This window comes from Sapajus apella, unplaced genomic scaffold (assembly GCF_009761245.1).
Source record: "Sapajus apella isolate SASKATOON/1434 unplaced genomic scaffold, GSC_monkey_1.0 scaffold2931, whole genome shotgun sequence".
Taxonomy (NCBI): domain Eukaryota; kingdom Metazoa; phylum Chordata; class Mammalia; order Primates; family Cebidae; genus Sapajus; species Sapajus apella.
In genome coordinates, this window is record NW_022439857.1 from 1 (window position 1) to 8,338 (window position 8,338).

Consider the following 8,338-nt stretch of genomic DNA (forward strand, 5'->3'; position numbering starts at 1 on the left):
GGGGTCAGAGGGGACCAGACCCCTCAGCATTAGGGCAGTTATTGGGGTCAGAGGGGACCAGACCCCTCAGCAGTAGGGCAGGCGCCAGGGCACACTTGGGCTGTTTAGCACCTTCCTGAAACATCCTAATGTTTTGTCCCCCATGGCGAGTCTGGGAAAATTCCTCTTACATGGAAAGAGGTGCTTCCTGAGAGTGCACGATCTGAGTGACTGATCACTTGCAGCTCTAGGCCCCCGGGTCCTGAGGGAGGTGGAAACAATAGTAACAGCACAGCACAGCAAGGCTGACGCCCCCCCCCCCCCCCCCGCCCCCCCCCCCCCCCCCCCCCCCCCCCCCCCCCCCCCCCCCCCCCCCGCCGCTGACGCCCCCCCGCCGCTGCCCTGTGCCAGGCCTTCCCTCAGCCTGCTGCTGGCGTCTTGTCCTTTGACCCGGGCTCTGGCCCCCACCCTGGGTCTGCGATCCTAGCTGCTTTTATTTTATTTTTTGAGTCTTGCTCTGTCACCCAGGCTGGAGAGTAGTGGCACAATCTCAGCTCACTGCAACCTCCGCCTCCTGGGTTCAAGCAATTCTTCTACTTCATCCTCCTGTGTAGTTGGGATTACAGGCACCTGCCATCATGCCCGGCTAATTTTTGTATTTTTGTTGAGATGGGGTTTCACCATGTTGAATAGGCTGGTCTTGAACTCCTGACCTCAGGTGATCTGCCCACCTCAGCCTCCCAAAGTGCTGGGATTACAGGTGTGAGCCACCATGCCTGACCGATCCCAGCTTCTTAATACCCCTCTGCCTAGCCCAGATAGCAACGCCCAGTCACTGGGTGTCTGGCCTTCCATCCTACCCACTCTCGGGGAATGTGTTGGTTACTGATTGAACACGGGAAGCTGTAAACAGGAGAGAGCCCAGCAATCACCACTTCCACCAAAGACCTCTGGTGCCTCCCCTGGCAGGTGCAGTGGTTCCTCACAGTCCGAAGCTCATCCTTCTCCAGCACCAGCCAGCCAGGCCAGCACAGGGGCACCGGAGCAGCAAGGCAGGCAGGCCCCCAGGGACTTCACCATGTGGACCGGATGGTGGCTCTGGCCCCTTGTGGCCGTGTGCACTGCAGACTTCTTTCGGGACGAGGCAGAGAGGATCATGAGGGACACCCCTGTCATTGATGGGTGAGTGGCCATCTAAGCCAGGTGCTTAGGGAACCAGGATTGGGGGCTGGGGCAGCCAGGGCTGGGAGCCAGATTGGGGGAGCTGGGGTGAGGCTCATGTGGCCTTGTCTTGGGGCTCAGTTTTGCGACTGTGCCAGGGCCTTGCCCTTTCCTGGCTCATGCTGCTTTGCGGGGTCCCTCAGGGCCCCCAAAGGCTTCAGCAGATGAAGGTCTGCAGGCAGCAGGGCAGGAAGGAGGCAAGGCCCGAGCTCCTGGGCCCTTAAGCTCAGAGTGAGGTCTGTGCCTGGGGACGGTGAGGCCCTGTGCCCTGGACTCTCCCTGTGCCTCTCTGGGCCTCAGCGTCTTTGGAAAGCTGCAGGTGGGGTGGTACCTCAAGGTCCTCTCTGCCAGCATTTTTTGTCTCCTCCTGCTCCCACAGCCTCCATTCTCCTGAGGGGAGGCCCATGTGGCTTGGGGCCCTGTCTGAGCCTCTGCCTGTGCCTACCCCGCCCCCACCCAGACCTCACTGGGGCCCTTGTGTCACCTGCTTCTCTTGCGGCCTCCGCAGGGTTGGGATTCCCACTGCCCAGGAACCTGACCCTCCTCCCCGCCCCTCCTGGCCCAGCACCCCAACACTGGGTTGCCATGGGGGCCTCCTGCTTCCAGGCACCAGACTCAGACCAGGTTCACACTGGTCCCCCGTGCGTGGGCGGGAGGCTCCCTGAGAGTCGGCCCTATGGCCGGCAGTGTCTCCCCCTGGAAGATGCCTCTGGGCTTTGTCCAAGAAAACAGCTCTGTTAAAAGCTTTCCTCCTGGCCCATCACCTGGTGCTCCAGGGGTCAGACCCCTCACACGGGCTCAGTGGGGAACGGAGGCTTCCACCCTGCAATTCCTGCTGTGTGGCAGGAGAGGGTCTGGGCCTAGGGACTGGGTGTCCCACAGCAGTGAGGGCAGGCTGAAGACACCGGCCATAGGGGGACCCCAGGCCACACAGGGAGGGATCTGAATGCAGGTGCTGGGGCTGAGCAGGGTCTCAAGTGAGCCAATAGCCAGGAAGGTTCGGGGATCTGGGATTGTCCCAGACAGGCCTGGCAGGCAGAGGCAAAGCTGACACACTAGTGACTGTAGCAGGTGAGAGACGCACACAAGTAGCTCCAACAGCAGGGAAGTGTGGGGCCTGCACGGCCGCCACCGCCCGCACCCTCATGGTTTAAAGTGGCTACGCTCCACCCTCATGTCTGCACGTGGGCCAGCAGGGAGAAGGGAGGGATGAAGAAGGGAAGAAGGGTCTAGGCACTGTGCTCACGCCTGTAATCCCAGCACTTTGGGAGGCCAAGGCGGGCGGATCACGAGGTCAGGAGATCGAGACCATCCTGGCTAACGCAGTGAAACCCCGTCTGTACTACAAAAAATTAGCTGGGTGTGGTGGTGCCCATCTGCAGTCCAGGCTCCTTGGGCGGCTGAGGCGGGAGAACGGCAGCAAGCCGAGATGGCACGACTACACTCCAGCCTGGGCGACAGAGCGAGACTCCATCTCAGAAAAAAAAAACAGCTGTCACAGGACCCAACTTAATCACACAGCCACACCGTGACATGGGCAGGGAGGTAGCTTCAATCCTAATGGCCGTGCGCCTGCTAAAAATGGAGGGCTTTAAAGTTACAAAGGAAAAGGAGAAGGGGTCGCGGGGGCGGCCAGCAGTCCCTCTCGGGAACAGCTGCCTGAGTGTGTGCTCACTGCCGTTTCAGTGATCCTCGGAGCAGGATACCGATTCCATGTGCCAGCTAAGGGCACTGCCCCAGCCCGCACAGATAAGGAGGGTGGGTCTGATTAGCTGCTGAACTGCAGTTTGACCTGAGCATAAGGCAGGTATGGCCTCTGTCCCATTGAGAAACCAGGGGCCCCACCCTCCCATCTTTTCCAGCAAGAGCGGAGAGGCTGGCTGGGCACGGTGGTTCACACCTGTGGTCCCTGTGCTTTGGGAGGATTGCTTGAGCCCCAGAGGGTGGGTCTGCAGAGAGCTGTGACTGCACTCCTGCCCTCCGTCCTGGGCAACAGAGTGACACCCTGCCTCAGAGAAAAGGGGCTGCGGGAGTGGGGGGAGGCCAGCAGAGAGCGGCGTTAAGGCCTCTCCCTCCACGCCGGCTCCTGGGGTGTGGGAATCCCTGCCCATGCCGGGCTGATGTTCTCAGGATGGGGAGTCAAGTCTGCTCCTGGAACCCCGCCCAGCCCTGCCCAGGACAGTGCCCAGTGCAAGGCCACACCCCGGCAACGAGGCCGCCCCCCAGGCAGGGTCCCTGGCTGGAGCTCATGGTTCCCGCAGCAAATGTGTCCTGAGCAGTCGCTCTGTGCTGAGGGCTGGGGAGAGGCGGGTGCCAGCCCACGCCGTCACGTGGACCCACTGTCACCAGAGACCTCCTCTTTGTTGCAGGAGCTTTGGGAGTGACTTTGACACTAGTGTCAGGCATGTGCCTGTCTGTCTGCCCAGGGGTGGGGCTGGAAAGTACCGAGCTGGGCTTGGGGGCACCAGCCCAGGGGAGGTCAGTGGCGGCAGGGACCCAGGAAGGGCAGAGCCCTCCCCTGGTTTCCCCCCAGCAGGAGCTCTGTGGGTGGACTTGTCTTTGAAAAGCTCATTTCGGGCAGGTAGATTTGGGCGGGGTCATGAAGATAATCTTGAGTGCCCACGGCTGGAGATATTAACATGGCTACCTCTGCCTCTCCCAGTTGCCCTCTGAGGAAGGCACCAAGACACCCTGATTTACAGATGGGGAAACTGAGGCACAGAGGGGTAGGTCTGGAATTTGAGCTGGAAACTAGATGTGGAGGTGCTCCTGTGTCCCATCCCAGCACGCACCCTCACAAGGCAGCCCCCCTGCAGACAGGGGCACAGCCCACATTAAGGAAGGAGCCTGAGGCCCCAGACCCAGTGAGGAGGGGGAACCCTGGGCATCCCCCAGGGTGGGCGCCAGGCCCCAGCCCCCTCTCATCCTCCTCAAAACCTCCAGGTCATGGAATTGGGGCGAGGGTTGTATGGGGCTACACTGGGGCCCGCCCATTCCCAGGGGCTCAGACCTGGGTGAACTACACGTCCTAAGCTGAAGCCTGCACGGGCCTGAGAACAGCATTTTTTTTTTTTTTTTTGAGACGGAGTTTTTACCCAGGCTGGAGTGCAATGGCGCGATCTCGGCTCACTGCAACCTCCGCCTCCTGGGTTCAGGCAATTCTCCTGCCTCAGCCTCCCGAGTAGCTGGGATTACAGGCACACACCACCATGCCCAGCTAATGTTTTTTGTATTTTTAGTAGAGACGGGGTTTCACCATATTGACCAGGATGGTCTCGATCTCTTGACCTTGTGATCCACCCGCCTCGGCCTCCCAAAGTGCTGGGATTACAGGCTTGAGTCACCGCGCCCGGCCTGAGAACAGCATTTCTAATGAGAATGGATTCCCTTTGCTCCTGGCCTCTGCCTGGGCAGCTGGATTCAGACCCTGTGAGACCCTCACTTAGCCACCAGCTCTGACGGCCTCAGCTCCCGCCGCTGCGTCCCCTGCTCCCTGCCTTCTCCTCTCCACAGTGCTCACCCTCACCACCAGCTCCTGGGAAAACCTTGGAGAACCTCAGTCCTTTGGAAGCTGAGAAGGATCTGATGGGAGTTTGGATGCAGGGCTCCTCCCCAGAGACAGAGGCAGCAGAGAGGCCTGGGTAGCCCCCAAAGCCTGTTCCCATCGCCCTCCTCCCTAGGAGGATGGGGGGGCCAGACCCCGCAAGGATAGGCTGTTCCAATCACCCAGCCACCCACCGTACTCCCCAACAGGGAATTTGCCCTTTAAACAGAAAATTCTCAGAAGCAGTATCGCCCCCAGGCCCCTGCCCCTTCGCCCACGTCCCCAGTCCTGACTACTGAGGTCATTAGGGTTTTTCTGTCCACCTCTGGGCAGCGTGTCCACCCCCCGCCACCTCCACAGACACACACTGTGGAAGGGGTGGCCCGCCCAGCTCCCTGAGCTCCTGGCCAGCTGTTCCTTGCCCTGGGGATGGACACAGTTGGGGGGCGCACCCTGCACAGGTGTCCTCAGGGGGTGGTGGTCCATCACTCCTGCAGCCTGGACTCCAGCCCTGCGCCCACATGCGGAGCAGCGGCAGGGGCAAGGCCGGAGCCCAGGAGCTCAGAAGCCCTGGGTCCCAGCGGCTATCCTGACCGCCTGGCCTCCCCCACCACCCCAGGCACAACGACCTCCCCTGGAAGCTCCTGGAAATGTTCAGCAACCGTCTGCAGGACGAGAGGGCCAACCTGAGTACCCTGGCCGGCACGCACACCAACATCCCCAAGCTGAGGGCCGGCTTCGTAGGGGGCCAGGTACCGCCTGCCCTGCCTCATGCTTGCCCTGCATGGGGTCACCCTGCCGCCTGCCTTGGGCCTGGCCCCAGCAGTGCTGTCCCTCCAGGGTCCCTCGGTGCCACAGGCCCTTGAAAGGGCAGCACCCAGGCTGAGGGAGGGCTTCGTGGGGGGGTGGGAAACCGGACTCCTGCAGGCATGGAGGGGTGGGCTGGGACCTGGCTGCAGCAGCTCCTGGGACTCCCTGTGGCCCCCAGTTCTGGTCCGTGTACACGCCTTGCGACACCCAGAACAAAGACACTGTGAGGAGGACACTGGAGCAGATTGACGTGGTCCAGCGCATGTGCCAGATGTACCCCGATACCTTCCTGTGTGTCAGCAGCAGTGAAGGTAAGGTCCTGGCCTGGGTCCTCCAGGTCCCAAGTCCCCCCACCCAGCACTTATCCAGAGTAACAAGTGCTGGTCAGGATACCTCACCCTCCAGAAGCCAGGCGTCCCCTCCCTGTACCCCTCCCCTGCACCCTCTACCCTCCAGATGCCAGGTGCCTGCTCCCCTGTACCCCCCCCCCCTCCCGACACCCCCCCCCCCCACCCCCCCTCCAGACACTAGGCGCCCCCTCTCCTGTACCCCCCACCTTCCAGATGCCAGGTGCCTACTCCCCTGCACCTGGCTATCCCCACAGGCATCCGGAATGCCTTCCGGGAGGGGAAGGTGGCCAGCCTGATTGGTGTGGAGGGCGGCCACTCCATTGACAGCAGTCTGGGTGTTCTACGGGCACTCTATCAGCTGGGCATGCGGTACCTGACCCTCACCCACAGCTGCAACACGCCCTGGTGCGTGATGCCCCACAGGAGGCCCCTGGGTTACGGGCAGGAGGGTGGGGTGGACACTCCCTGCCACCCTCCTGAGCACAACCCCTGTGCCCGTGAGTCCCAGGCCAGGCCTCGCCTGTTGGGTGATGGGCGGCTGAGGCCACCGCTCACCACTTGGGGACCGGTCTTTTGCTCCCACAGGGCTGACAACTGGCTGGTGGACACGGGAGACAGTGATGCCCACAGCCAAGGCCTGTCACCCTTTGGACAGGTGAGTGGGGCGGTAGGGGCCAGTCACCCCCTCAGAGAAGGCAGGGGGTCCTGAGGGTGACCAGAATGACGTCGCTCACCAGTGGGACTCTGTCTCCTCGTCTATAAAATGGAGCTGGCAGCCGTCCCCTCGGGGTGGGTGCCGCGCCCTGAGTCGTCCAGGCACTGAAGGACTGACGGACACCTGGTCCAGCCCTGACCCTGGGGGACTGAGGGTGGACGTGGCCCTGTCTTCCTAGCGTGTGGTGAAGGAGCTGAACCGTCTGGGGGTCATGATCGACTTGGCTCATGTGTCTGTGGCCACCATGAAGGATGCCCTGCGGCTGTCCAGAGCCCCGGTCATCTTCAGCCACTCCTCGGCCTATAGCCTGTGTACCAGCCGGCGCAATGTGCCCGACGACGTCCTGCAGCTGGTGGTGAGGCCCAGGGAGCACCCCCATCCACCTCCCTGGGCAGGCCCTCCCAGCCCTCAGCTCCACCCTGTCTTCCTGCGCAGAAAGAAAGAGAGAGCCTGGTGATGGTGAACTTCTACAACAACTATGTTTCCTGCACAAACGAGGCCACCCTGTTCCAAGTGGCCGGTAGGTGAGGTGTGAGCGGCCGAGGGGTGGGTCTCCGAGTGGGGAGGGTCTCCCTCAGGATCCACACCTGCCGCTCCCCCGACAGACCATCTGGACCACATCAAGAACGTGGCGGGAGCTGGAGCCGTGGGCTTTGGTGGGGACTTCGATGGTGTCTCAAGGTAAGGGGTGAGAACCCTGCCCTGTGGATGAGCTGGGAGGGTCACGACCCCGTCGGTGGGATGGGGCAGCGGGGGGAGGGACGTGGGTCCTGGCATGGGGGCCCAGGTTCTCCTGGCCTCCATGCAGGCTCCCGGAGGGGCTGGAGGACGTCTCCAAGTACCCGGACCTCATCGCCGAGCTGCTCAGGAGGAACTGGACGGAGGCAGAAGTCAGGGGCGCGCTGGCTGGTAACCTGCTGAGGGTCTTTGAGGCCGTGGAGAAGGTGAGGATGGGATGGTCCCCTGAGCTTCCGCCACTCCCACCAGCAGGCAGGCTGCCTACCCATGTCTGTCCCCCAGGTCAGAGACCTCACGCAGGCTCCCGAGGAGGAGCCCATCCCGCTGGACGAGCTGGAAGGCTCCTGCAGGACGCAGTATGGCTACTCCGGGGCTCCCAGCCTCTACCACCAGCAGGGGCTCCTGCTGGCCTCCCTTGCTCCCCTGCTTCTCTGTCTATGGTTCCTGTGACACCCGGGAGACCAGAGCCCCGTTTACGACTCCAGGAGCTCAGGGCACACCTGCCCACCTGAGGATGCCAGATGCCAGGAACCCTGCTGCCCACATGGCAAGGACCAGTGTCTTCTGCACAGGCACCAGGGCTCACGGGAGGCGGGGCAAGATGCCTGGACAGCTCAGGCCATGTGTACACAGTAGGCCCTTAATAAAAGCAACGTCCCATCATGTCCTAGGGTACGCGTCGTCGGCAGCCAGCCTGGGAGCCCATGCTGTCTTCACGTAACAGCGTGTTTTGGGAAAATGGCTCCTGGTTGGACCTGGGCGCAGGAGTGATGAGTCCTCGGTCCAGCCAGGAGGGCTCGGGAAGTGTGAAGAGGGCTTTCCACAGACGCTGCGCGAGTGTCTTTAGGGACATGGTCTCGGCTCCAGTGGACGCCTCCAGCCACGCACTGGTGTGTACACACACCCCCATCCCTGCACAAACACCCCCACCCCTGCACACACCCCCACCCCTGCACACACACTCCCCACCCCTGCACACAC

The 8,338-nt window shown here is 62.2% G+C and overlaps 1 protein-coding gene across 1 annotated transcript; it reads left to right on the forward strand.

Annotated features, from left to right (window-relative positions):
• The first annotated feature begins 895 nt into the window (after positions 1-895).
• Positions 896-8,022, forward strand: DPEP1 (dipeptidase 1). The gene is made up of 10 exons (XM_032273362.1): positions 896-1,161; positions 5,364-5,496; positions 5,733-5,865; positions 6,159-6,309; positions 6,490-6,559; positions 6,798-6,974; positions 7,055-7,139; positions 7,225-7,300; positions 7,428-7,563; positions 7,640-8,022. Exons 1-10 carry the CDS (start codon positions 1,058-1,060, stop codon positions 7,805-7,807), a joined length of 1,233 nt encoding a protein of 410 aa, XP_032129253.1. The 5' UTR covers positions 896-1,057; the 3' UTR covers positions 7,808-8,022.
• The last annotated feature ends 316 nt before the right edge of the window (positions 8,023-8,338 follow it).

Excerpts from the sequence above, each read along its gene's own strand:
- DPEP1 (XM_032273362.1), top strand. The coding sequence starts at position 1,058 with ATGTGGACCGGATGGTGGCTCTGGCCCCTTGTGGCCGTGTGCACTGCA. Across the intron at positions 5,866-6,158 it reads GTGTGTCAGCAGCAGTGAAG|GCATCCGGAATGCCTTCCGG; the intron begins GTAAGGTCCTGG and ends CTATCCCCACAG. Across the intron at positions 7,564-7,639 it reads TCTTTGAGGCCGTGGAGAAG|GTCAGAGACCTCACGCAGGC; the intron begins GTGAGGATGGGA and ends TCTGTCCCCCAG.